Source organism: Pongo abelii, chromosome 1 (assembly GCF_028885655.2).
Source record: "Pongo abelii isolate AG06213 chromosome 1, NHGRI_mPonAbe1-v2.0_pri, whole genome shotgun sequence".
Classification (NCBI taxonomy): Eukaryota; Metazoa; Chordata; class Mammalia; order Primates; family Hominidae; genus Pongo; species Pongo abelii.
Window position 1 is genome coordinate 18,596,567 of NC_071985.2, and position 27,999 is coordinate 18,624,565.

At 48.5% G+C, this 27,999-nt stretch overlaps 2 protein-coding genes across 3 annotated transcripts in view; one reads left to right on the forward strand and one right to left on the reverse strand.

Moving 5' to 3' along the window:
* Positions 1–518: 518 nt before the first annotated feature.
* Positions 519–12,411, forward strand: AGT (angiotensinogen). The gene is made up of 5 exons (XM_002809309.5): positions 519–892; positions 4,105–4,963; positions 8,758–9,025; positions 10,626–10,770; positions 11,618–12,411. Exons 2-5 carry the CDS (start codon positions 4,108–4,110, stop codon positions 11,804–11,806), a joined length of 1,458 nt encoding a protein of 485 aa, XP_002809355.3. The 5' UTR covers positions 519–892; positions 4,105–4,107; the 3' UTR covers positions 11,807–12,411.
* Positions 12,412–20,940: 8,529 nt separating this feature from the next.
* Positions 20,941–27,999, reverse strand: part of COG2 (component of oligomeric golgi complex 2) — a 51,156-nt gene continuing 44,097 nt past the window's right edge. The window contains exons 13-18 of one of the 2 annotated variants that reach the window (XM_002809310.5): positions 27,720–27,917; positions 26,714–26,786; positions 26,285–26,427; positions 24,698–24,837; positions 23,324–23,504; positions 20,941–21,631 (exon numbers count right to left, since the gene is read on the reverse strand). In XM_002809310.5, the coding sequence (XP_002809356.3) occupies positions 21,530–21,631; positions 23,324–23,504; positions 24,698–24,837; positions 26,285–26,427; positions 26,714–26,786; positions 27,720–27,917 (837 nt within the window). In that variant the 3' untranslated portion in view covers positions 20,941–21,529. The remainder of the gene's footprint in view (positions 21,632–23,323; positions 23,505–24,697; positions 24,838–26,284; positions 26,428–26,713; positions 26,787–27,719; positions 27,918–27,999) is intronic. The other variant, XM_024257535.3, reaches the window with a different exon arrangement.

A 27,999-nucleotide genomic window follows, 5' to 3' on the forward strand; every position in this document is an offset into this window, starting at 1 on the left:
GTCACCCACTGTGTCACTTGTGATCACTGGCTTCTGGCAACTCTCAGCAAGGTCTCTCTCATGCCCCGTTATAATGACTACAAAAGCAAGTCTTACCTATAGGAAAATAAGAATTATAACCCTTTTACTGGTCATGTGAAACTTACCATTTGCAATTTGTACAGCATAAACATAGAACAGCACATCTTTCAATGCCTGCATCCTGAAGGCATTTTGTTTGTGTCTTTTAATCTGGCTGCGCTATTGTTGGTGTTTAACAGTCTCCCCAGCTATACTGGAAGCTTCCAGAAGGCACTTTTCACTTGCTTGTGTGTTTTTCCCAGTGTCTATCAGAGGCCTTTGCACAGGGTAGCCACCAAATGGCTGTTTGGAGCAGCTGAAGGTCACACATCCCATGAGCAGACAGCAGGGTCAGAAGTGGCCCCCATGTTGCCTAAGCAAGACTCTCCTGCCCTCTGCCCTCCGCACCTCCGGCCTGCATGTCCCTGTGGCCTCTTGGGGGCACATCTCCTGGGGCTGGGTCAGAAGGCCTGGGTGGTTGGCCTCAGGCTGTCACACACCTAGGGAGATGCTCCCGTTTCTGGGAACCTTGGCCCCGACTCCTGCAAACTTCAGTAAATGTGTAACTCGACCCTGCACCGGCTCACTCTGTTCAGCAGTGAAACTCTGCATCGATCACTAAGACTTCCTGGAAGAGGTCCCAGCGTGAGTGCCGCTTCTGGCGTCTGTCCTTCTGGCCAGCCTGTGGTCTGGCCAAGTGATGTAACCCCCCTCTCCAGCCTGTGCACAGGCAGCCTGGGAACAGCTCCATCCCCACCCCTCAGATATAAATAGGGCTTCGTGACCCGGCCAGGGGAAGAAGCTGCCGTTGTTCTGGGTACTACAGCAGAAGGTAAGCCGGGGGCCCCCTCAGCTCCTTCTCGGCCTTGTCTCTCTCAGATGTAACTGAGCTGTGGGCCAGGAGGAAAAGGCCGGGAGGAGGCATGGTGAGGACTGAAAAACCTCTCCCCTCCCATAAGACCAGCCATCCGGACGTGGGCTTTCCCCCACTCAGTGCCCACCCAGGGTCTTACAGGAGGAGCTGCTCCTCCTCAGCAGTAGGACAAGATGGTCAGGTCTTCCTGCTTCCGCTGAGAAGAGTTAGGGTCCTCAGGGATGGAGCAGACTGGCACACGAACAGAGTCATCACGGCCAAGAGTCCACCAGGTCCTCTTGCCATCAGGAGGAATAGCAGGGCTTGTGCAGGAACTGGGGCTGGAGGGAAGGGCCGGGCTCGGTCAGTCCCCAGCTGGAATCCCCAGAGTGATCACCCTACCCCTCCCTCGAGACAGACTGCCTGACTGTGTGTCATCAGGCTGGTCACTGTCTCCCTGAACCTTGATTTGCTAGCCTATAAAATGGAACTAATAACGATGCCTGGGCTCCCTGTTTCAGGAGCTCTGGTATAGCTGAAGAGAACTAATATAACATGAAAGTGCTTTCTAAGCTTTGGGATAAGCTAAAAGGCAGATTCCAATTTTATTTGAGGGCAGCATAGATTGGTGCTTAAGCTCGTGGATGGCAGAGTCAGGGGGCCTGGTTCTGAGTCCTAGTTCTGTCTCTTCCCGGCTGTGTGACATTGAACAAGTCACTGGACCTCTTTGTTCCTCTGCAAAACAGCATGAACCAATTCATTAACTACTTCTCCAGGATGCAGTAGGTCCCAGGGACTATCCTAGGAATGTGGGCTGTATTAGTAAACACAATTGCAGGAACCCTGTTCTGGGGCTCACATTCACATCAGAGCAAACAGACAAAGACGCTGGACAGAATAAGTGCATAACTACATGGTACAGAGGGTTATAAGGAGGGAAAAGGGGAGCTGGATGAGAGAGTTGAGAGTGCCCGGTGTGGTGGGGAAAGCTGCAGGGTGAAATACTGCATCAAGGAAACCTCAGGGAAAGTGAGGACAATGGTGAGGTCAGAGGGGTTGATATAAGAACGGTGCCCTGCAAATGACAGGCACCACAGGAGCATGAGCCGTCATCTTCACCTTTAGCACTCAGCCCGGGAGAAGTAGGGAGACATAGAAGGGGCAGGTGCTGGCCAAGAGGCAGGGGCAGGAGGGGAGAAGGCGGAGGGGCGCTCAGGGCGAGGGTGTCAGGCCCGCCACCCCAGAGCACCATTACTCCCAGGACGCGGCTGCGTGCAGACCTGGAACCAGCCTAGGGAGCAGCCGCAGATCACAACTGAGAACAAATGACAGTCTCTGCCTCAAAAATGGCCCATGGGATTGCGTCTCTGGAGACGGTGCCTGCGCAGGAGCAGCACAGTGAGTGGGCTGCATCAACCAGCACCATCCAAACCCCGAACAGTTGGCACTTGTCAGGCAGGACTTTCCAGCAGCCGGTTCCCACAGGTTTCCCCTGATGACCTGATTTGATGTGACTGTCTAGATTAGGTGTGAACTGGTGGCTTAGGCTTCTCTGCACAGAAAGGCCTGCAAGCAGCAGAGAGAGTTTTCTGTTCTGTTTTTCCATGTCATGTGGCTCTTCCTGAGAACAGCGGATAGAGTCAAATGCATGGGGAGTGGGGTGAGATGGTAGCTGAGGTCAGAAGTCAAAGTCTCTTTGGCATTTGAATGACTGAAGCAGAACAAAACACACCAGGTACTTCAGCAGCTGCACTGTGTTGAGGGCAGGTGCTGGTTACCGGTCTGGGTGAGGGAAGCTAGCTGCCAATGTAAGAAGAATGACTGGGTGTGCTTAGGTGAAGCAGAAAAATCTAGGCATCAAGGTGGCCTTGAGTCAGTGATGACATGCTACAGCTCCAAGGAAGCCTGGCCTAGCCCTGGGGGGACAGAAAAGGCTGAGAAGTGATGATATTTCAGTACACCCCCCTCCACAGGAAATGAGTGAGATGTGGTACAAAATGTTAGAATTAAACGAATCAATAGAATAAACGTTCATCCCTTCAATCAAGAAGAGTCAGATGAAATGAATTAGCAGGGCCAGCCCAAGAACCTTCTCTTCTGGGGTCTCAGGGTAGCTTTCATTTGTAGCAGCTGAGGCTGAAGCCCAGCTGCAAGGCCTTTGAGAGAACGTGGTGCCGGACACGTGTCTAGGGCAGGGGTTCCAAACCCTGCTTACATATCACAGTCACCTGAGAAGTTTTTTTTTTTTATACCTGGTCCCAGCACAGACTAAGGAATCCAACTATCATTGGGCAAGCCATGCTAGGTATGCGTGCCTTTGGGACTCTGCAGGCGATAGCGCTATGCAGGGATGGTTGAGAGCTGGTTTTGGGGTTGGGACACGTGGGAAATACTTGGGCTTTGGGCTGAGCCCGTGGTGCTCAATCCTGGCTGCATGTTAGGACCACAGGGAGATGAAAAAACCATCCCCAGCCCTTACCCTAGGGCCCTCGAATGAGCATCTCAGGGGTCTAGGAGGCCTCCACAAAGACCTACCGATTGGCACACACTTGTTTCTCTAGGAGAGAACTTACAGCTGCAGGCAGAAGCATGTCTTAATCTGCTTGGGCTGCCATAAGCACCACAGACTGGGAGGGTTTAACAACAGAAATGTGTTATCTCACAGTTCTGGAAGCTAGAAGCCTGGGAGCAAGCCATCAGCAGAGTTAGTTTCCTCTGGGGCCTCTATCCTTGGCTTGTAGATGGCTGTCTTCTCTCTGTGTCCTCACATGGTCTTCCCTGTGTGTGTGTCCGTGTCCTCATCTCCCCTTCTCATAAGGACACAGGTCATATTAGATCAGGGCTCACCCTCATGGCCTCATTTTAACTTAATCATCTCTTTAAAGATCCTATCTCCAAATAATGGTCACATTCTGAGGTCCTGGGGTTGAGGACTTCAACACAGGCATTATGGCCGTTGGGGGAGGTAGGACATAATTCAGCTGATATTGGTGCATTTTGCACTTGGATCATGTAGATATTTTCCATGGAGCTTTGAATCCATTTCTTCTCTTCTTTTTTTTGTAGACATGAATGGATTTATTCTGGGCTAAATGGTGACAGGGAATATTGAGACAATGAAAAATCTGGTTAGATGGCACTTAACGGTCAGTTAATAATCACCTTTCACCCTTTGCAAAATGATATTTCAGGGTATGCGGAAGCGAGCACCCCAGTCTGAGATGGCTCCTGCCGGCATGAGCCTGAGGGCCACCATCCTCTGCCTCCTGGCCTGGGCTGGCCTAGCTGCAGGTGACCGGGTGTACATACACCCCTTCCACCTCGTCATCCACAACGAGAGTACCTGTGAGCAGCTGGCAAAGGCCAATGCCGGGAAGCCCAAAGATCCCACCTTCATACCTGTTCCGATTCAGGCCAAGACATCCCCTGTGGATGAAAAGGCCCTACAGGACCAGCTGGTGCTAGTCGCTGCAAAACTCGACACCGAAGACAAGTTGAGGGCCGCGATGGTCGGGATGCTAGCCAACTTCTTGGGCTTCCGTATATATGGCATGCACAGTGAGCTATGGGGTGTGGTCCATGGGGCCACTGTCCTCTCCCCAACGGCTGTCTTTGGCACCCTGGCCTCTCTCTACCTGGGAGCCTTGGACCACACAGCTGACAGGCTACAGGCAATCCTGGGTGTTCCTTGGAAGGACAAGAACTGCACCTCCCGGCTGGATGCGCACAAGGTCCTCTCTGCCCTGCAGGCTGTACAGGGTCTGCTGGTGGCCCAGGGCAGGGCTGATAGCCAGGCCCAGCTGCTGCTGTCCACGGTGGTGGGCGTGTTCACAGCCCCAGGCCTGCACTTGAAGCAGCCGTTTGTGCAGGGCCTGGCTCTCTATACCCCTGTGGTCCTCCCACGCTCTCTGGACTTCACAGAACTGGATGTCGCTGGTGAGAAGATTGATAGGTTCATGAAAGCTGTGACAGGATGGAAGACTGGCTGCTCCCTGACGGGAGCCAGTGTGGACAGCACCCTGGCTTTCAACACCTACGTCCACTTTCAAGGTAAGGCAAACCCCTCTGCCGGCTCCGGCCCTAGGACTTAGTTTCCAATGCGTAGCTGAGCTCAGCAGGTCAGTCCTTGAAGATGGGCAGGGGGCAGCCGTGCGGACATACCTGGTGACCACCCTTGAGAAGTGGGGAAGTGGCTGCTCCGCTGGATCCCTGGATGGGCCGTCCACCTCCTGGACCTGCTGCCCTACTATGTGCACAACTATACAACATCCTTTTTCTTACATCATTTAATCCCCTTATGATGTGGTGAAGAGGTTTTTCTGCCTTTGTTTACCAGTGAAGAAATAGAGACTCGGGGAAACAAAGTGCCTTGCTCAAGATGGCACAGCCACCAGTGGGGGTCCTGGGATTGAAACCCACATCTCCTGGCCCGACAGCCCAGCTCTACACTCAGAAGGGACAGGTTCATGTCTCTTGAGAAGGTCAGGAACTGGGGTCCCTGGCCCATGCAGAAATAAGCAATTGGCTTGCTTAAATCCCTTTCATGTTAGGAGGGGCATTACTGAAAACCCTCTACTACAAAGATTGTTGATTTTTTTTTTTTTTTTTTTATTGAGACAGGGTCTTGTTCTGTCACCCAGGCTGCAGTGCAGTGGTGCAGTCATTGCTCACTGTAGCCTTGAACTCCTGGCCTCAAGCGATCCTCCCACCTCTGCCTTCCAAAGTGTTGGGATTAAAGGTGTGAGCCACTGCACCCAGCCAAAGATTGCTTAAAGCATTCATTTAACAAATACTTGTTGAGGATTTGCTACTTGTAAGACTTTAAGCCTGGCATCTCAGAGGAGGCCAGAGGAGGGCTGTATAGGCCCTGCCTCCAGGCTTTTAAAGGTCAATGGGCGAATGCCTAGGATATGGAGCTGCAGGGAAACGTGCTCCACAAGGTACTCAGGGAAGCCTTGGAGCCCTCAGAGGACAGAGGTCACTGGAGAGTGGAGAGCAGGCCTTGCCTGGCAGTGAGGGAAACAGGGCTGGTGAAGCTAGGAGCAAGCATGATGGGCCCAGCCTGCAGAGTCTGGGGCAAGGAATGAGGACGGGGCGGTTGGCTTGGCATGAGTGTTGAACCAGAAAATGGGCCTGGGGAGGGCAGAGCTGGAGACACTTTGAATGCCATGCTTGGTAGGTGTGGGAAATGGGGACGCGTTCTGTTCAGAGGTCATCCCGGAAGCCTGCTGTGTGTGGACTGGAGGCAGGGAGGATTGTTTGAAGGTTACGCAAGAGTCCAGGCACACAGTCACGGGAACACGTGCTCAGGGAGCAGCTCAGCGAATCCATGGGTGGGGTGGGGCTGAGGGGTGTGTCTAAGAGACACTGAGGAGGCTCTGTCAAGATGTTAACCTCGTGAGGGACAGAGAGCCAGGCAGGAGGTGAAAGACAGGACTGTGGTGAAAGAGGTTCAGTGGCGCATAGTAATTTTTCTTACCACGACAACCTCCTTGAGGTCTTTCCCTTCGGGTTCAGGGGGAGGTGATAGATAGGGGGATTGCTCAGCCCTGGCACTGACTGGTCACAGGGGCAGAGGCCAGCCCGAGGGTTGCCCAGTTGAGGGTGGCAGCACACTGTGCAGGGCAGAGCGGGGACATGTGGACTTAGCCTGCTGTCCCTAGGAGAAGTGCTGGGAGGAGCGCTCACTGAGAAGGAGGGTCCTGCAGAAGGCAAAGGCAAGAAAGCTAGTGGCATCTGAAATGGGTCTGCCTTAGAAAGAGAGCACATCCACCTGACCCAGACCGCAGAGCCAGGCCAGGAGGAAGAGGAGGAAGAATAAAAAAGCCAATCACATTGGAACTCAAAGAAAGCCCAGGATCCTCGCCGGCCTCCACCTCATGCTGCCCTGACCCTGCCCCACTTCCTAACTTTTGCTGGCCTCAGTTTCCATCAAAGGAGGCAGCCACTTCCTGCCCACATGGTCTGTCCAGTGAGGAGATCGGGGGCTATCTCGGGACCTCTAGGTTCCCCTTTAGCAATGACGTTCTATTTACGTGACCTCAGCAGGCAGCTAGATGTGTCCCACTAGAGAGGACCTGAGGATCTGGGGCCCGACGGGCTCCAGGGCACCCTTTGCCCAGCCCTTGCTGTGCTCCTGAGCATGGGGTGCTGGCCCCGGTGGTTTCCATGACACCAGGTCCTGACTTGACCTTGACAGATTTACCTAGCCTCCGGATGAGAATGGTGAGCTGTGTGTGTCAGAAGAGCAGAGGGAAGACGGCAGCCACTCTCATGTCAAATCCCAACGTCTTTTGGGAGGCAGCTTCCCTTTTTTGGTTTAGTTTGTTGGAAGAAAAGAATTGTCCTTTTCCCTCCTGTAAACTATAAGCCTTGCCAGCCTGGGTGGGCAGCACCGAGGTCCCTGCAGGGAACATGCAAGGGGAACCCTGCAGTTTCCTGCTCACATGCCCTTCCGAGACTGAGTGCTCCGAGGACTGAGGACGAGGAATATGCCAGGTCTGCCCCTGCCTTCTCACGAGACCCGGACCCAGGGGAGGCACAGCCATGCCCAGCTCCCGCCTGCCAGTTCTGTCCTCCCAGCTGCCCTACTTTCACGCTGGGACCTCCGATTCAGTACAAAGGGAGACCTCACTGTTTCTGAACCATCTCTACTCAGACTCCCAAGTGCCACGTGCCCAGGGGACTTCTCTGTGACAAACTCATACACAACTTCACCCTATTCTGCTAAAAACAACCACAGAATAGGCCTTTCAAGATGAATGGGAGGACAGCCGAGGGCAGGGATGTGCTAGTGTAAGGTCGAGGCAGAGGGTGGGCTGCTGTCAGGGCGAGACCCCAGGTAACTGCCTCACACACAAGTTTGTGTCCTTCTCCCACAACGGGCTCTCCCGAGTTCTCTGTCTTCTCCACAGCCCTGTAAGCAGGAGGGGAAACAGAGGGCTCACCCCTGCCCCCAAGGCCCAGTGTGCAAATCCATTCATCACAACGAGGTTGTGTGAGTCTCCCCAGTAGCAAGGGCTGCTGAGGAATGGAGCCCTCGTTCCCAGGGCCTGCGTGGCCAGCTCTGTATTCTATGACTGTGATGGGGGAGGGTGGGGGCCACAGGACAGTTGGCGGGTTCTGCCATGGCTGGGGCTAGACACGGATTAAAAAGTGAGCATGAGCAGGGGCCTCTAGGAGCAGTGGGATAGTGCGGTGGTGGCCTCATGTCATTCTACGTGCGTCCAAACCCACAGAATGTAAAACGCCAGGAGGGAGACCCAAAGAAAACTATCAACTCGGAGTGCTGAGGACGTGTCAATGTAGGTTCGTCAGTTGCAACAAATGGGCCACTCCGGTGTGAGATGTTGATCACGGGGAGGCTGTGTAGTGGGGGACAAGAGTTATATGGGAACTTTCTGTACTTTCTGCTCAATTTTGCTGTGAACCTAAAGTCACTCTAAAAAATAACATCTCTTAAATTTTTTAAAAAGTGAGTGTGTCAAACCACAGCCTTTGGGTCAGGACAGTTCTAGGTTTGAGTTGACCTGGCAGGTACCAGTGGCATATGTCCCTTAAGGTGGCAGATGCAAAACCCCCGGTTTGGTGCCTGGCATGTTGTGTGTCTTGCAGGTGGTGGTTAGGGCTGCCTCAGTGAACTCAAATGGCTGCATTTTACAGGAGGAAAATTTGAGCTGCACTTGCGGTCCTGTGGCCAGGAGAATACAGAGTGGCCTGGGGCGGGCCAAGGAAGGAGGCTGAGGCAGGGAGAGGGGCAGGATCTGGGCCTTCAGTGTCTGCCAGCCCTCGTTCCTGCCCGTCCTGGGTGACTCTTCCCTCCCTGTCTCCTCTCTGGATTTCAGGGAAGATGAAGGGCTTCTCCCTGCTGGCCGAGCCCCAGGAGTTCTGGGTGGACAACAGCACCTCAGTGTCTGTTCCCATGCTCTCTGGCATGGGCACCTTCCAGCACTGGAGTGATGCCCAGGACAACTTCTCGGTGACTCAAGTGCCCTTCACTGAGAGCGCCTGCCTGCTGCTGATCCAGCCTCACTACGCCTCTGACCTGGACAAGGTGGAGGGTCTCACTTTCCAGCAAAACTCCCTCAACTGGATGAAGAAACTGTCTCCCCGGTAGGAGCCTCCCAGTGTCCCCTGGAATGTGGGGGCCACACTGTCCTGCCCAGGCTGGGGGGCGGGGTGGGGAGTAGACACACCTGAGCTGAGCCTTGGGTGCAGAGCAGGGCAGGGCCACGGTGGCACGGGGCTGGGCAGGCGGCCTGTGTGTCTGTCTACCAGTTCTCCATCCAGCCAGCACCCAGCTCTCCAGTTAGTGTCTGTCTTTCAGGTGCAGGCAAGGTAAAGGAGGAGAGGAAGAATGCTTTTTCTACACTTACACTTGCCTGGTAGTTTTGGAGGGGGAGAAAACATTGCAATCCGCCCTCTGAAAGAGGACCATTTTGGTCCCACACCTGACACACAGCACATCTGTGGCATCCAAGAGCTTCTTGGAACTGACTTGCCAGGAGGGTTCGGACTCCGCGTGAGTGGGGGTGGGGCCTTCTCGGGGAGCATCCCTTGACTCCAGAACGCCCTTGCTGGCGGCTGGCGGCTGGCGGCTGGGTGGGGATAGGTGTTGTTAGCTCCTCTTTCCTGCTGCAATTCCTTTCCATAGAGCCCTGGACTCAAACTACACATCACCCCAGATCATCGAGGCCTGGAAATCTGCTCCCAGAGGCAGGCATTGAGTGACACGATGGCTTGACATCAACTCTGGTGTTTTTTATGTTTTAAAAATTGTGATGGTAAAATATACATAACAAAATTCGCCATTGTAACCATTTTCGAGTGCACAGTTCAGTGGTACTAGGCACATTCACACTGTTGTGCAGCCATCACCCCCGTCCATCTCCATTTATCTTCTCATCTTCCCAAACCGAAGCTCTGTCCCGCTGAAACCTAACTCTGCATTTCCCCTTCCCCTCAGCCCCTGGCAACCACCACGATGTCCTCGAGGTTCACCCATGTTGTAGCACATGTCAGAATGTCCTTCCTTTTGAAGGCTGAATAATATTCCATTGCATGTGGTTACCACCTTTTGTGTATCCACTCATCCATCAATGGACACGTGGGTTGCTTCCACCTTTGAGCTGCTGTGAATAGTGCAGTGTACCCTGTAAACATGGGTGTACTGTCAGCTCTTATAAGTGTTTGATACATCACTGGAAATGTCCATGGGCTCTGAAGGATGCCAAAAGATGGAAGAGGCTCTATACGAAGATCAATCGAGTTGACATAGCAACGTGTCCAGCACGAAGTTGACACTGTACCCTCCCGCCTCTCTCCTTTTCATAGGTGTCATGTCATCGAGAACACTGCTGTGGCAGTAGTAAGACACAGTGCATTATTTTAGAGAATAGCATTTAAAAATTACCCAAGTAACACCTTCAATGCAGCCAACCTAAAAACAGAATGCACCAAAGGACATCCATTCCTAGGTCCTCATCGGTAAATGTTCTATGTCCCTCTTATAGTATTTCAAATGACATGAAGGTTTTTTATTGTAGGTTTTGCTGAAATTTTCCCCAAAGGGGAGGACGACTTAGTTGGGTGAGGGGGGTAGCAAACATCCCTGTCGTCAGGGTTGGGTGCAAGGAGCATATGCCCACCTGGCCTCTGGGAGAGCCCTCGCTGTGTGGCCTGGAGCCTTCCTAACTGTGCATCATCTCCCCAGGGCCATCCACCTGACCATGCCCCGACTGGTGCTGCAAGGATCTTATGACCTGCAGGACCTGCTCGCCCAGGCTGAGCTGCCCGCCATTCTGCACACCGAGCTGAACCTGCAAAAATTGAGCAACGACCGCCTCAGGGTGGGGGAGGTATGTGCGAGCCTGTGTCTGTGCCTGACCTGGGTTCCGAGTGTTCACAGGGTGGGAGGTGTGGATGGAAGGGACACAGAGGAGGCTATGGGTGGGGCCAGCAGAGCAAGAGGGAGAGGAGAGTAGGGCCAAAGGTGGGAGAGAAGTGGCCAGAGCATTCTGGGGCTTTCCAGGTGCAGAGCAGCAAATCCCTCCCCATCCCTGCTCTGCCTCCTCCTGCTAGGTGTGTGTTCCACAGTCCTGCTCGGCCTTGCCTTTCCTCAGGGTCCTCCAGGGATCCTATAGTGGAGTTGAAACTGGGACGAAGAGAGCAAGCACCCCTGGACCTGGTGCCCTGGGCCCAGCCCCTTCTTCAGGGAAATGCCGAGCAGCAGACAGAATGTCCCCCTGCCATGTGGCACCATGCACATCTGCAGCTACCAAGGATGTGCCTTGATGTTCTGGGCCCTGTGCTCAGTGCTGGGGAGAAAGTGGGAGTTCTTACGGGGGCCAGCGGGATGAGTCCTCTGTGCTAAGTTAGCTAAGCCCTGGCACTGGTGGGCCATGGCCAAGCCTGGGACATCAGGGCAGAATGTGAAGATGGGAGGATGTAAGGGGTGTGTTAGGGAGGAGCCAGCATGTGAGTTTGGCCATTGTGGCCGATTAACGGTCATCTACACACAGACACACCCTTGCCTACACTGAGGGGCAGGCATACACTGTGCATCCTCCTGGCAGGCTGGAAAATGTCCCCCTCCAGGACAGTGCACAGCACAGAGGTCCTGAGCACACCCCGGCCCTCTAGCCCTCAGCACCCTGGGTCACCCAGTGCGCCCTCAGAATGATCCTGATGTCTGCTGCTTTGCAGGTGCTGAACAGCATTTTTTTTGAACTTGAAGTGGATGAGAGAGAGCCCACCGAGTCTACCCAAGAGCTTAACAGGCCTGAGGTCTTGGAGGTGACCCTGAACCGCCCATTCCTGTTTGCTGTGTATGATCAAAGCGCCACTGCCCTGCACTTCCTGGGCCGCGTGGCCAACCCGCTGAGCACAGCGTGAGGCCAGGGCCCCAGAACACAGTGCCTGGCAAGGCCTCTGCCCCTGGCCTTCGAGGCAAAGGCCAGCAGCAGATAGCAACCCTGGACAAATCAGCGATGTGTCACCCCCAGTCTCCCACCTTTTCTTCTAATGAGTCGACTTTGAGCTGGAAAGCAGCCGTTTCTCCTTGGTCTAAGTGGTGCTGCATGGAGTGAGCAGTAGAAGCCTGCAGCGGCACAAATGCACCTCCCAGTTTGCTGGGTTTATTTTAGAGAATGGGGGTGGGGAGGCAAGAACCAGTGTTTAGCGTGGACTGCTGTTCCCAAAAGAATTCCAACCGACCAGCTTGTTTGTGAAACAAAAAAGTGTTCCCTTTTCAAGTTGAGAACAAAAATTGGGTTTTAAAATTAAAGTATACATTTTTGCATTGCCTTCGGTTTGTATTTAGTGTCTTGAATGTAAGAACATGACCTCCGTGTAGTGTCTACAATACCTTAGTTTTTTCCACAGATGCTTATGATTTTTGAACAACACGTGAAAGATGCAAGCATCTGAATTTCTGTTTGAATGTGGAAGCATAGCTGGTTATTTCTCCCTTGTGTTAGTAATAAACGTCTTGCCACAATAAGCCTCCCAAAATTTTATCTTTCATTTAGCAGCCAAACAGATGTATACAATTTAGCAGATAGACTGTGCAAACGAAAGTGCTTTCCTGGACTTTGGATGGAATTTCCATGGGAGGTCTGAGCCAGTACTTAGCAGTCCTTTGAAGTTTTAGGTGATGCTTTTCTCTGGACACTTCCATTGGTAAGCAGTGGAGGCCATCTGTGTGATGGACAGGGGGCGGGAAGAGGGTGACAGGGAAGGCCCCATACCCCACGTGGCACCTAGGAAGGGAACCAGGCAGATGGGAGTTCTTCCGTCCTGGTGACACAGGGCCAGACTGCTGCTGGTATTGTGCCCCAGGAGTGGAAGGTAGAGAAATAAATCTTCACAAATAAATATTTGCAATTTTTCCCCATCTGTTGAGTGCCTCTGCCTGCTCCTCCTCGATGGGATTAGGCCCACAGTTCGGAATCTTGGGGATAGCCAACGAGGCGGTAGGCACCCAGCAGGCCCATGGTCGTCAGCTGATAGCAATGGTGATGCTGTCCTACCTATGTGTGTAAGGCATTCGATCTTCCTCCCTTCCATACATATTGAAATAAATAAGCCATGCAATGTGTTAGCTATTGATCAGAACTAAAGTGAAGTCGGTCACGGGGATTACAAATCTTGGCTTCTCCCCTCATGTTCCCGAGAGTCTTCCCCTGGTTTTGAACACGTCTCCCTAGCTTGATGTCAAGGTGAGGGATTCTGTCGGCGACAGCAGTGCCCTTAGTTGCTTCGTCGTAACTCCCCGTCACCAGTTTTATTCAGTTACCTTCCAGTCCCACTCAGTGCTTCCTGGCTTGTTCTGCTCTCAAAGCGGGTAGAGCTGGCACACATGGACTCTCCGAAACGGCTGCAGGATGCCAAGTTTCTCGGAAGAACTGGAAGCACAGAGACCAGAAGTGCCTTAAGGTCTACCTATTCAAAGTGTGGCGCTTGGACCTGCAGTGGCAGCAGCTGCCCTGGGAGCTTGTTAGAATGTGGCTTCTCACGCCCCTCCTGGACCTACAGAGTCAGAATCTGTTTTACGGGAGGTCCAGGCTTGGAAGTTGCTCGTAGTGACCTGAGACAGTGCAGCCATGTGCTGGAAAAACAGAGCATTTAAGTTTGTGACCTTATTTTAAAAGGCAGCTGGCAGTCGACAAACCAATTTCTTCTACTTAGAGGCGGCTTCGGCTTCTGGAAGTTGCTAGGAGTATGAAGTTGCCAACCAGCGCTGTTCTCCCACTGTTTTCTGTGCACTTATAAATGGGAAGTTGGGTCAGGATAGATCTCTCAGCTATTACAAGGATACAAAATACAAACATTTTGCAAGTTACTTAACACACACACACACACACACACACACACACACAATTAATTCCACAGGTCAGTTTCTCTGAAACATTTTTTCACTAAATTCTAAGTCTTCCTGGAGTTGCAAGTGCCTATCTCCTAGACAAGGCAATTACTCACCAACTCCAATCGCTGTCAATCCAAGATTTCGGCTGGGCATGAGACCATGGTCAGGGGATGCTTTGAACAGCCTCTGAGGAAATTAGTGAGTTTGAAAAATGGAAAGATTTTTATTACTCACTTGGCAGTAAAACCTGATGTCTGTTTAAGATCCTCAGAAGAAAAAGTTGATAGTGTGAATATTCCTAAATTTGCCACACGAAGATGTACGTGTGATTATAAGGTGCTGTTGCAGAAGCCCCTGGGGGTGTTATGGGATATACACTATATGGGCCACTTTACCTTCCTAAAATCTGAAAAATTTCAACTACTGAAACATGGACTGAAGGTTTTGAATAGCGGATGGCGAATCTGAATACCATCCCATGTGATTTTTTTTTCTAGCAGACTTTAGTTTTTTAGGGCAGGCCCATACCAAAACTGAGAGGAAGATACAGCAATTTCTCATATACCCCCTACTCCCTTCCAGTCTCCCCCATTATTGACATCCCCCACCTGGAGTGGTCCATTTCTTACAACCCACGAACCCACATTGACACATCATTATTACTCAACATCCATAGTTTACATTAGGGTTGGCTCTGAGTGTTGTACATTCTATGGGTTTAGACAATTTTCAGGAGTTTCACTGACCTGAAAATCCTCTGTGTCCCTCCTATTCACCCCTCCTTCTCTCCTAACCACTGGTAACCACCGATCCTATTCCCATCTGCTCCATAGTTTTGTCTTTCCCACCCAGGATGTCATATAGTGGAATCATTCAGTATGTGGCCTTTCCAGATGAGCTTCTTTCACTTAGTAATATGCATTTAAGTTTCCTCCACGTCTTTTCATGATAGCTCATTTCTTTTTTATTGCTAAATACTATGCCATTTTCTGGATGTGTCACAGTTTATTTATTCACCTACTGAAGGACATCTTGGTTGTTTCCAAGTTTTGGCAATTGCGAATAAAGCTGCTACAGACACCCATGTGTGGGTTTTTGTGTGGACATGTTTACCCCACACAATTTTTAAAGTTGCTCAATGATCAGAGATGTTCTGAGTGACTCTGATAGACCCACAAACATGTCAGTGACTCTATTCCTTCAAGAGAGTAAGGGTCTCAGGGCCCACACCCCTGAACTTGAGTAACCTCATTCTTCTGTTAAGTTAGCTGGAGCCAGGAGAGGAGTTTATGACTAAGTCCTCAAAAGCCAACACAACAGAAACAAAAATTGACAACTGGTACTAAGTAAACTAAAGAGCTTCTGCACAGCAAAAGAAACTACCAACAGAGGAAACAGATGAACTAAAGAATGGGAGAAAATATTAGTAACTATGCATCCAACAAAGGTCTAAGATCTAGAATCCATAAGGAAATTAAACAAATCAACAAGTAAAAACAACCCCATTAAAAAGCGGGCAAAGGACGTCAACAGATACCTCTCAAAAGAAGACACACAAGCGGCCAACAAATATGAAAAAATGTTCAACATCACTAATGATCAGAGAGATGAAAATCAAAACCGCAATGAGATACCATCTCACACCAGTCAGAATGGCTACTATTAAAAAATCAAAGGAACAAAAGATGCTGGTGAGGCTGAGGAGAAAAGGGAACACACACACTGTTGCTGGGACTGTAAATTAGTTCAGCCCCTGTAGAAAGCAGTTTGGAGATTTCTCAAAGAACAAAAAAGCAGCATTACCATTGACCCAGCAATCCCATTACTGCATATACACCCAGAGGAAAATAAACCATTCTACCAAAAAGACACATGCACTCATATGTTTACCACAGCACTATTCACAATAGCAAAGACGTGGAATCAACCTAGGTGTCTATCAATGGTGGACTGGATACAGAAAATGTAGATATACACCATGGAATACTATGCAGCTATAACAAAGAATGAAATCATGTCATTTGCAGCAACATGCATACAGCCAGAGGCCATTACCCTAAACAAATTAATGCAGGAACGGAAAACCAAACACCACATGTTCTCACTTATAAGGGGGAGCTAAACACTAGGTACACATTGGGCCATAAATATGGGAACAACAGACACTAGAGACTCTAAAAAGGGTAGGAAAAGAGAAGGTCAAGGGTTGGAAAATTATCTACTCGCTACTATGTTCACTATTTGGGTGGCAAGTTCCATTGAAGCCCAAATCTCAGCATCACACAATATATTCATGTCACAAACCTGCATATGTACACCCTGCAGCTAAAATGAAAAACAGAAAGTTACGTGGAGTGAGTGTCATCCTTCGAGGCTTGATTCTATGTTTTGTGAGGTGGCTTCAGAGCAGCCCTTTACATTGGGTTAATTTGGCTCCACTGCTGGGGCCATACCCCCACCCTCCACGTCTTTCCACTCTGGACACACTTTTCCCGGGCCCGTTTTGCTCTGGGGTTTTTTTTCTACCTGCTCCTTTCTGGGGATTCTTTCCTTGGCCTTGACAACCTCTTTACATAAGCGGGCTGGTCAATACCCAGCTCCAAAAGCAAAGCGACGCTCCACAGACCTCTCTCCTCTCCATTACTCTGCACCCCCAGTTCCAGCCTCTTCAGTGTCCCCAAACTCTACACTGCCTCCTCTCAGGGAGTGGGCTGGGCTCTGGATGCTCCTGTGCATCCAGAGACCCTCCATGCTAGATGCTGGGCCATCGCAGGACCCCCCACCTGCCTCTTCTCTCTAGGACCCTGCACTGCCAGCATCCGACACTGAGCAGCGCTGTTTCACACAGTGTCGATTTTCAGTTGTTCAGGATGGGAGGGTCAATCAGGTCCCAACATGCCATCAAGCTGGATTACACAAGAGATTTAAACAGTCAGAATGCCACTCTGAATTTCGCTCTGTTGCCTAGGCTAGAGCGCAATGGTGCGATCTCTGCTCACCGCAATCTCCACCTACCACATTCAAGCAATCCTCCTGCCTCAGCCTCCCAAGTAGCTGGGAATACAAGTGCCCGCCACCATGCCCAGCTAATTTTTGTATTTTTAGTAGAGACAGGGTTTCGCCATATTGGCCAGGCTGGTCTCGAAACTCCTGACCTGAGGTGATCCACTCACCTTGGCCTCCCAAAGTGCTGGGATTACAGGTGTGAGCCACCGAACTGGCCAATAATACATTTTAGTTCAAGATTAGTGAGAGCTAAGGAAAAATGAGAATGCTGATTGTTCTGAAATTCAGTCTCCACATGAAAACCAGCTGAGGGTTGAGTGGAAAATGGAGAAACTTTCGCAATCAAATGAAGGTAACACTTCCTTCACTCAACAATTTACAGATGTTCACAGCCATCCAACACGAAGCTTAGTGGCTGATCAAAAGTAGCAGGATACTTTCAGGGTAAAAACTGAGACTCATGGGCAGCATCAAGAATGTCTGCACATCTCAAGAGACAGACAGCGTTTCCTTTAGGGCGCTGAGGCTGAGGTCTTACACAGAGAGAGGATTGCCAACTGGCAAAGGCCTGCTTTTCACAAACTGCTCAAACCGACTGGACTGTGGCTGCTGATAGGGAGGGAGAGATCCATCAGATCTATTCAGATGCCGTGAACAGAGAAAATAACACTGCCTTCAAACGTGGACCCCTAACAGATCTTGCTTAAGAAATCTAACAGTTCAGCATCTGCAGTTGATCACCGCTTTTGAGTTCTGAGACACGAACACACCATGGAGGTGTCCACGTTGTCAATGACTCAGCCATGCTGGCTCCAATTACTGCACCACCAGTGCTGTTGCTGCTGTTAGAGTGACATCCAGACCCCAGTACCAGAGAGCTTCATGGTTATTTCAAAAGGGCCCCGCAAAGGAAAATCAGCCCTTACCTCCTGCACTACAGAGTTCCTGAGTGACCCTGCTTTTATTCCATCCCTAGGATCATTAAGCCACGGGCAGCACAGTTTGGTGACTGTGCGGTTCTCATAAGGGCAACTCCATATAGCAGTTCTAGGGAGCTGCGAGGAATTACCAGTAAAGATCCCAGATGAGAGATTGGGGAGTTCGTCTCCAGAAGTTCCAAATCCTTTTTTTCTTTCTCTCCTTCCTGGACACACAGCTAAAACTACAGTTCCAGGCCCCACATGCCTGAGCTCCACACACTGGAGTGAGGGGGAAGGATTTTGTGCTCATCCAAACTGGGGCCAGAGCCACACCCTGGGCGCCCCCCTCACACTCTTCTCCCTTTCTGGTAGGCTGCAGCGGAGGGAGAGTGGGCTGAATGGTGGCCTTCAAAAAGATATGTCCACATCCCATCCCCTGGAGCCTGTGAATGTGAACACATTTGGAAAAGGGTCCTTGCAGATGCAATTAAGCAAGGGATCTCAAGATGCGATCATCCTGGATTAACCAGGTGGGTCCTGAATCTGATGACAGTGTCTCTATCAATCAGTCAGAAGGGGAGAAGGCCACGTGAAGACGGAGGCAGAGACTGGGGTGATGCTGCCATAGCCAAGAACACCTCCAGCCACAAGACGCTGGAGGAGGCGAGGAATCTCCCCTAGAGCCTGCGGGGGGAGCACGGCCCGGCTGACGCCATGAGTTTAGACTTTTCAAAACTGTGAGAGAATGCGCTTCTGTTGTTTCCAGCCACCACACTTGTGGTAATTTGTTATGGCAGTCCTAGAAATGAATGCAGGAGGTTCCCCAGGGTGAACTTGGAAGCCATAGGATGGAGATGGCTGACTTCCAGTCAGCCTGGGTCCCCAGATGATCTACTCATGGCCTCTCCAGCAGCATTACAGTAGAACAAAAAGACTTCTCCTGTGGCTGACACCCACTTTTGGGTCTGTATATTAGAAAAATTGAACCTAATTACAGGTTTACAGTATGTATTATTTCATCTTTAAGCTTTATTCAGTAGTAATTTCTCCAAAGCAAAGCAAATAAAACACATACCAAAGAAAGGAGAGATGTTCTGGGGGAATCATGGACAAAGGCTCTGAAGCCTTTCACTTTTTACCTAAAGATTCTTGTTTCTTTCCTTTTTCTTTTTCTTTTTTTTGAGACGGAGTCTCATACTGTTGCCCAGGCCAGGGTGCAGTGGTAAGATCTTGGCTCACTGCAACCTCTGCCTCCCGGGTTCAAGTGATTCTCCTGCCTCAGCCTCCTGAGTAGCTGGGACTACAGGCACGTGCTGCCACGACCAGCTAATTTTTTTATTTTTAGTAGAGACGGGGTTTCACCACGTTGGCCAGGCTGGTCTCGAACTCCTGACCTCAGGTGATCTGCCCACCTCAGCCTCCCAAAGTGCTGGGATTACAGGTGTGTTTCTTAGAAATAGGTGTTATGGCATCAGGGTTGTCACTGAGAAAGGCAGTGTGCTGAGTCCAGGGCCAGCCTGGGGCTTGACAGGGTCAAAGAAATCAACAACTTGCGTTCCAATTCTTGACTGTCAACTTCTTTGTTGTAGTGCTGATTTTAGGGATGAAGAATTATGTAACAATTAGTAAACCAGGCTCTAGAATTATCTTGCTTGGGGTTTCAACCCTACTTACTAGTTATCTTGATGACCTAAGTTGTCCGTTTCTTCATCAGTAAAACAGGAATAATAACGCTGGAGTTGGAGGGGCTGTTAAGTCATAACCCTCTCCTCCTATGTTCTAAAACAAATGAGAAGGGCAGAGAGCACTCACGGAGATGGGGACAAACATTTGGGGTCTATTGATGAAGGCTGGGGTGGAGGAAGTAGCTTACCTCCATGTGGCTACTGAGGTAGCTTTGCACTGGATCGGCTTAGCTAGGCTGGACCTGTGTTCCCCATGACTCCCTTCCTGGGATGGTTTGGGGTTGGCCTTGGTCACAGGCACCAGCTGCAGGAGGTGGGGTGGGGTGGCTGCATGCTGATATGCAGCAGGCTGCTGCAGCCCGGGCTCCACTGCAGCTCTTGCACGTTGACTCAGAGCTGCAGGCTCTCCTGCTGGCTTGGGGCAGGAGGCAGGCATGCAACTCCTCCAGCTCCTGCTGGGTCTCTTCCTTCAGCTTCCCTGAATCCTGGGCCAAGTGCACGTGCAGCTTCTTCTGCACGTCATCCCATCACTGAACTGGGGAGACCAAGAGGCAGCAAGAGCCAGATGCGGGCTCCATTTATCCCCACAGGTTCCAGTTCATTCTCGCTCCCCCACTGCACACCCGTCTTTCCTTCTGATGGCCTCCTGCTGATGGTACCCCACCCTGCCACAGCCCTGCCAGATGAGCCGGCTCCCACACCAGGGAGGTCAAGCCCTGAGAAGAAATCCCTTCTTTGTCTCTCTTCCATGGTTCTGTCACTGACCGAATTTCCCAACACGCAACTCCAGAACTGGACACTTCCCCCTCCAGGGGCAGGGCCTCCAGTGCTAAGCCCAAAGCAGATGCTCTCTACACAGAGCGCCACTGTCCAAGGCCTGTTACCTGCAAACAGAAAGTGCAAGCCCCTCTTTGTGGCGGGCTGGGGGCTGCGTGGAAGCCCCTGGGGCTCCACACACACCTGGCTCTTGGTGCTTTCATCATTGGTTTCCTCTGAATTCTCTAGCCCTCCTCATCCCGGTCTGTGATAAAAAATTCAAGCCTGCTAACTACAGGACCTGCTCTCATTCCCTACCGTTTACTTCCTCTCCCCAGGGCTAACCTTTGAACAAAGAAGGGACTGAGATGCACGGGAATGCAAGACTAAGGACTCAACATAGCTGCTTCCAGCTCCTCATCAGGCTGGGAGGGCCGAAGCCACAGCTAGGCGGGGGCTGCACGGCACTCCATGTTGCCTATGTGAGTTCAACCAACCAAACAGTCTTGCAGTGCCTCTCCCCATTGCTTCCAGCTCTTCTTCTCAGGGCAGTCTTCTTTCCTTCTATCCACATCAGCTTGCCAGGAAGGACCTGCTGACTCCTAAGGAAGGTGTTACCCCTCCAAGGAAAGGAACTTCCACACATTGAAAGAAAGGGTTGGTGCTGGCCAGGACCCTTCCCATCAGTGCTAAGAGGAGCATCTGCCTGGAAGGGAATGTGTGTCATTACAGGGCATGAGTGACGAAGAGTGCTTCCCTGGTGGGGAATTCCCAAAGAAAAGGAGCACACACTCATGGGAGACACTTCTTTTATTTAGGAAGGAGGTCTTTCCTACTGGCGCCAGCTCCTGCCAGAGGTCGGGGTGACAGCAGGATCAGAAGCACTGCTCTCACACACAGTGGGAGTGGAGGATGGCTTCCTGCAGACTCTTTAGAAAGCCCAGGAGTTCTCTTTATTTCAGAGAAGGGCATTTCTATACAGGACATCACCCCACTACAGTCGTCACTTCCAACTACAGGCTCAGGGGGACGACTCTTGATATTCATAGGTATATATTTACTTTAATCATATTTTAGAAATCAGCTCTTCCACACTAAGATTTACAATAAAAATAAAATAATTTGTTCTGTAAACTATAGTAGAAAGTTTCAAATGTCTTAAAAACTATCTTCCATACAATGGAAAAAGGCTTTTCTGTTCTTTTTGGGCAAAGGAAGACCCAAATACACTGAGAGAAGACGGATGGGCATGTTGCTGGAGTGATGCTGGAAGCACTTCTTTGCTACGGACGGTTGCTAAGAGAACAGTCACTTTCTTCCTTTCAGCCTGGAAGTCCAACTCTTCTCTTGCTTAAGAATCTAACCTCGGGATCTTCCAAGATGTTTAAGGCTGCTCTGCTGTTGCCTGGTCCTTGGCAGCAGCAACAAGCTCTGCGAGAGCTGGGAAGCTTTTTATGTCACTTGCTTGTAGTCCCAACTTTTGTATCTGCAAAGGCCGTGAGAACGAATTATGTTACTGCAATTCAAGCTGAATATGGCGGGGAAAAAAAAGAAAGAAAATCTTCATCCTCTACTAAACCAGAAGACAGTTCCCTGAAGACTTGTAGGATATTTTTTCCTCTACAGCAAAGGATTTACTTGTAAAATGTGAGGATTTTGGGGTCAAACACTTTGCATTCTAAGAAGCCAGTATGTTAATTTATCTCAGTTCATCAAATCAGACAGAATAAGAGCCTCTTTTGTGGGCCTAAAAAAATTCTAGAAAAGAAAATCTACACTAGAGGAAATAAAAAAGTGAACTATTTTTTAAGTAGAGAATTTTCAAAAAAGTACTGGCCTGTGCTCTTAGTTTCTTAACATATTGCCAAAAACCTTTTAGAATCAGATGAGTTGAAAACACTTTGTTTGGCACAGCAACTACCGTCGATTATTTTGGTCACCGAGACATGGCACACTATGTTCCCACTTTTGTTTAAAAACGACAATAACAACACACACACACGTATACATCCACACATGCACACACACAAACGCACCACACACACGCACAGAGAAAGATCCGGAAAGATACACACCAAGTCTCTGTCAGCATTTTGTGGTTTGTTCTGGGGACCAGGACTGCGGGAGCACCTTTTCTTTCCCTTCTCTTTCCTTTTAGTTCCCTATCCCACTCTCCTTCCTTCCTTCCCTTTCTTTTGCTCATTGGCTCTTCACGTTTCTACAACATACTTTCTTGCTTGTAAAAAGTCTGGGTTTTTTTGCCAAATAAAGAAACATGGCAGTTAACTTTTACTGGGATAGATCTCTAAATTCATCTCAAAGCAGAAAAAAGTTGAATTTTCAGTGATGATCATGATGTGTAAAAGAAATTCGTTAGTGAGCTAGAAAATCAAGTGTCTTGTTTTGACTGTTTTTTTTTTTGCTTTTTCTATTAACATTGTATCAGTTCTCCAAAACACCACCAAGTGTCCTCTTGTGGAAACTTTCACTTTTTTCCCTCTGGAAAGGCCTCCCTTGAGGACCTACTACTATGTGCGACACTTTAACAGTTTAGAAGGCCAGTTTCTGAACATCTAGAGGTTTTATGATACTGTCCTCATAGTATCATAAAATTTCATTTTCACCTCAGTGAAAAATGAAAAGACATTCATTGCACGTTATCCATATCACCTCTTAAGTGATAATATCCACATTACCGTTCAACCACATGCCATGATTCTAAAATTTGTGTTTTATAGGAAAGCTACAAAAGCCAAGCAGGGAAGCAGAGAAGTTGTGCTCAAAGGATTTCTCATGCACCATAGAGGGGTAATGCTTTCAGTTATTTTAAGCTAAACCAGCAAGCATTTCAAAAGCCTGGGGTTAGCACTGGACCAAAAAGTCCCACTGTAGTGAGCTCTGTGAGCATGGGCACTGCGGAAACAAGCAGATGGTAACGGCGCCAGAGAGCATGCCATCAGACTTCAAAACGGGAATTCTCCATTTTCTTCTACCTTTTCCTTCTCATATTGCCTAGGGGCAAAGTAATTTGGGAGCCCCGACTCCTAGTCTTAACACAGGAAGCAATTCCCTAGCCACTGCAACAGCATCTCTGGGATCACGTGAGCCACCAAGTAACTGCCCGGCTCTCAGAATTTGGTTTCAGGCTCGCTGGAGCTGCCGGCGGCTGATGGGTTACCTGCTCTCCCAAGTTCTCAACATCTAGGGCCAACTGCAGCCTGATTTTGTCGTCATCACTCATGCCACCACTGGGACCGACGGGGTTGGCGGGAGTGGTTTTTCTGGCTTGTTTCAGCCTTTTCAGGCTCTCTTCCATCTTCTTCACAGAGTTCAATACATCTGACACGGTTTCATAGTACCTTCAATACAAGACACGTTTATTGGTGAAAAGAGGTATTTGTGTGTAACACCAAATAGAGTAACTGGCTTTGTGGACCACAAAAAGAGATTTTTAAGATAAAAATTCACTTCCAATGAAAATTCAGCCATGGTAAGTATTTAAGTTTCTTAAGATCATTTTATATATATATATGTATATATATATGGTCTTAAGTGTCTAACATAGAACATTCCCTCAGAATTTAAGAAATATGTATGTGTGTGGATTTTGCTTAAATTTTTAATCCTGAACATGGAGAAAACTATAGATCAATTTTGTCTTTCATGTATCGAGGGCGGACATCTGTAGCTCATGCCCCAGATCAAGTAACAAGTTCATTTCCAATCAGTTCTAGGAACAGTTCATCTTTTAGAGGGTAAAAGTATTTCAGAATTTTAAATAAAGCTCATTGCCTTCAAAATACTTTCAATATAATTTTCAAATTATAAATGAGTTATATTTCAAAGCTTTGTCTACAAGCTGGTTACTTGGCATCTGAAATACATTTGCCCACAAAAACTGTATTATACATCATTGTTATGTTCTAAATTAACCCAAAAATGGCCACTTAAATCTTAAGTAAATAAAATACTACTGCAAAATTAATATTTAATAATTAAACAAAATTGGCAACAAAATTGAGTAACACACTTTTTGATTTGGGAAAAGGAGATTTCATTAGAAAAAGACAATCAAGTGTTTTAGAGGTTTTAGGAATCGAGTCCTTGTCAGCTGTAATTACTTTTAAATGTATGTTTTCTCTTCCTTGATTACAAGGGTTTCACCAACCTAAGTCCTTTGAGTATCTGTTATGATTACAGCCACTTTGGACTGACAGGGTCTGAGCAAAGAAAGGGCCTCCCAGAAGAATGTGGCTGGACCTGGCAGAACAGCACCTGCAGGGAATGCAGGCAGGGCCCGGAGATGCGGGGGCACTGTGCACATGGCCTGGCCCCGAGGCTGAGGCCCAGGCAGAGGAAGCCAGCCCACAGGCCGTCCACAGGGGTGTGGGGAGGGAGGAAGCAAACTGCGGGACCACACTCTGACTAATCCAGTGAAGAAGTGCTAGGCAGTCTCACTGCCTTATCCATACGCAGTGCTTGATTGCCTTAGGGGTTTCTGCCGCAGACTCTTCTAAGCAAGGCCCACAAGGTCGGCTTTTAATTTACTTACTTATGAGTGCTTTCACTGAGAGCGCCTTCTAGCCACTGCTGAATTATTGCTTGTTTGAGCTTATCCTTGTGTCCGCTCTGAAGCTGGAATAAGGGCTTCAGAGCACTGTCCACATAGGAGGAAGCTGTGGTTGGGACCTCCTGGAATGATGTTGGTAGGAGATAAAGATGCACAGGAAAAAAACAGAAAAGAAACAGAGTAAGTTACCCAGACCTCAAGTCCAAAAGGATACTATTAACGTTCTAGTTTTGAGACATGGACAACTTCCATCCCTCCCAAAAGTAACACTGGGGTCCACAGAAAGCTGCCTGGAGAACACGAGGGAATAAGAAGAGCCAGCACAAGAAGGTGATGTCTGGAGCCAGGCTGGGTTGAGGTGCTGGCTGGCACAGCCACCCACCGCTCAGGGCACCGAAACTAGGGCACTGCTTCCCGTAGCTTCATGTCCACACCAATCACCTGGTGATCTCGTAAAACTCAGGTTCTAATTCTGTTGGGGGCAGTGGGTGGAAGGGTTGAGTTCTGGGACTGTGCTTTTCTAGCAAGCTCCCACCCACCACGTGATGTGAATGCTGCTGATCACCAGACCACCGTTTGAGAAGCAAGGATCCAGGGTCACGAATGTAACCTTTCTTGGCTCTGGTTTCTTCATCTGCAAATGACAATACTAGCACCCATTTTGTAGAAGGATAATAAGACTATGCAAAGTGTCTAGCATAGTGAATGACCCATAACAAACTCTCAGTAAATATATTACTGTAACAGCCTATTGACTAGAAAGGGAGAGTTGGTAGATTACTAAAGAAAAATAACATATTGGTTTCTCTCTCCCACTTCCAAGTGGCAGCTTCAAATCAGACAATAAAGAGCAAATATAAAATGGCATAATAGTTGCATATAACCTATGCACATCCTTCAGTATAGTTTAAATCATCTTTAGATTACTAAAATTTGTATTTTTTTTTAATAAAAACTTTTTTTGTGTGTGGAGACTGGATGTCACGACAATGCCCAGGCTGGTCTCAAACTCCTAGGTTTAAGCAATCCTCCTGCCTCGGCTTCCCAAAATGCTGGGATTTTGGTGTGAGCCACCACATCTGGCATGTATTATTTTTTATTGTTGTAGTTTTTTTTTCCCCCTAAATATTTTCGATCCACAGTTGGTTGACTCTGTGGATGCAGAACCTGGGGACAAGGGGCCAACTATACTTCCAGTAACAATAAAGAGGGAACAAGATCTAAAGTGTGGAATACCAGATATGGAGACAAAAATGTATAGGACTTTAAAATGTTATTAAAATGCTTTCTTCTGAAAAACATACTTTTCCTCAAGACCAAAAGGAAACTGAGTATATCCTTAAATACTTTTGGGATAGGATGGGAAAGGTCTAACTATTTCAGTTTGTGGCCCAGAGCCCCTGACCACCCCTGCTGAACCTCCTTCTCTTCATCAATACCATTCTCAGAATGGGATGAGCTCAGTCTGTCTCAGGCTACCCTGGGAATCCGCTGCTTCCTTCCTTCCTCTTTGGCTTTCCTAATACACACTTCCCCACCTCAAAATTCTCTCCCATGAATGGCGCTGACCTTATTGGTTCTTCGGTAAAGCCTGGGAACCTCCAGGGCGCTTTTTAGGAAACTGAAGCAAGAGTCACTTAAATCCTGGATGATCTTGCTACTCAAGGAGGGCACACAGGCTGACAAAGAGCTCTGGGAGTCCTCCAGGGCTGCTGTTGAGATTAAAGACTGGATTTAATCATCATGCTCAGGTCCAGACGTGAACTTCATTTGAAATACTGTCACAGCATTTACAGTGTGTACTATAATAAATCAGATCAAATGAATTAAATAAAACATCTTATTTAGATAAGTTATAATACAGAACAGAATAGAGAAACAACCAAGGATTTACAACTACAGAAGAAAATGTTAAATTAAATATACCCTACAGTCTCTGAGATTTTATTTTAAATCATTTCTTATTCAAAGATTTGCTTAGTCAAGATTCATTTTTACCTGAGATAGAAGAAAAATTCTTAAAGCCAATCATTTCAAGTTTTGGCTTGATTGTTTCCAAGAGTTCTGGAAGCTGAAATAAATATGCACTTTATATATTCAGTTACTTTTTATAAATCAAACGAAGAGGCGATTCTATTTGCATCTACAAACTCTAGAATTTGCTAATGAATGGTGAACTTAAAATCAGGAATTTCAGTAATTTTCATCAAAGAAACAGTTTTAATGCTTTTACTATAAAAAGATTTCAACAACATGAGAAATCACATGGTTTAATGGCTACTAACAGGCACAGAGAATAAGCAAAAACATTTTCTACTCTATGGTGCTCCATAATACGAAAATAGCTCACAGTAAAGACCATATTCTTACTGAAAACATACAAATTTTAAAATTCAAAACAGTATTTATTCAAGCACCACAAAATATCTAAACTTGAGGAAAGCAGAATTGTGTATCAGAGGACTTAACCACTAAATTCACCCCACAGAGTTAATGTTAAAAGCAAAAACATATGGATCTATACAGAGAAAAAAGAGGAAGAAGTTTTAATATTTTAGCACTTTCAAAGTATAGCTGAAGATTAAACATCAACAGAAAATATCGGGGTAAATTAATGTAAAGTAACTAAAATCCAGCCCACTAAAGATTATGCCTGACCAAAATAAGGTGAGCTAATGGAAAAAAAAAAGTGGGGGAGCATGGCTGCTCAAGCTTGTCCCATCACTACTGAAAAGGAAGCAGAGTGGAGATGAATACAATACAGAATGCACTCCACGCAGGAGCAGAAGCGCACACCCTTAGAAACCCTATATGGACATGATCTGTCAGGGGAAGCTGGAGAGACACCTAGAAAGGGAGGTGAGTGAGAGGTTCTCTCTTGGGGTACCCATGGGCCCCCCAGTTTAAGCCCCGTAAGGCCCAATGGTGTTTGCCTTTTACACATACTACCTTCTGTGAAAACATTAAACCAAGCACCTGGAATTCTTCTGGGACACAGGCTTACCTGCTCCTGAAGCTTGTCCAGGTCTGCAACCACATATACGAGCTGAGTGCGGGAAATGGAAACCACAGGCTTTGTTTCCGAAGGACCACTTCCTTGGTCTTCAGTGTTTCCTTGGGCGATGGAAGGTTCTTTGCTACCAGTTACCAAAGGTTTCTTGATCTCCTTGGGACTTTCATTAGAAATGGGCCTGAGTGAAAGCTGAAAAAGGATTTCACTGATTAACTACTTTTACACCAGCAAGATACATGAGCATTTATATATTATATATGTGTGCATCAAT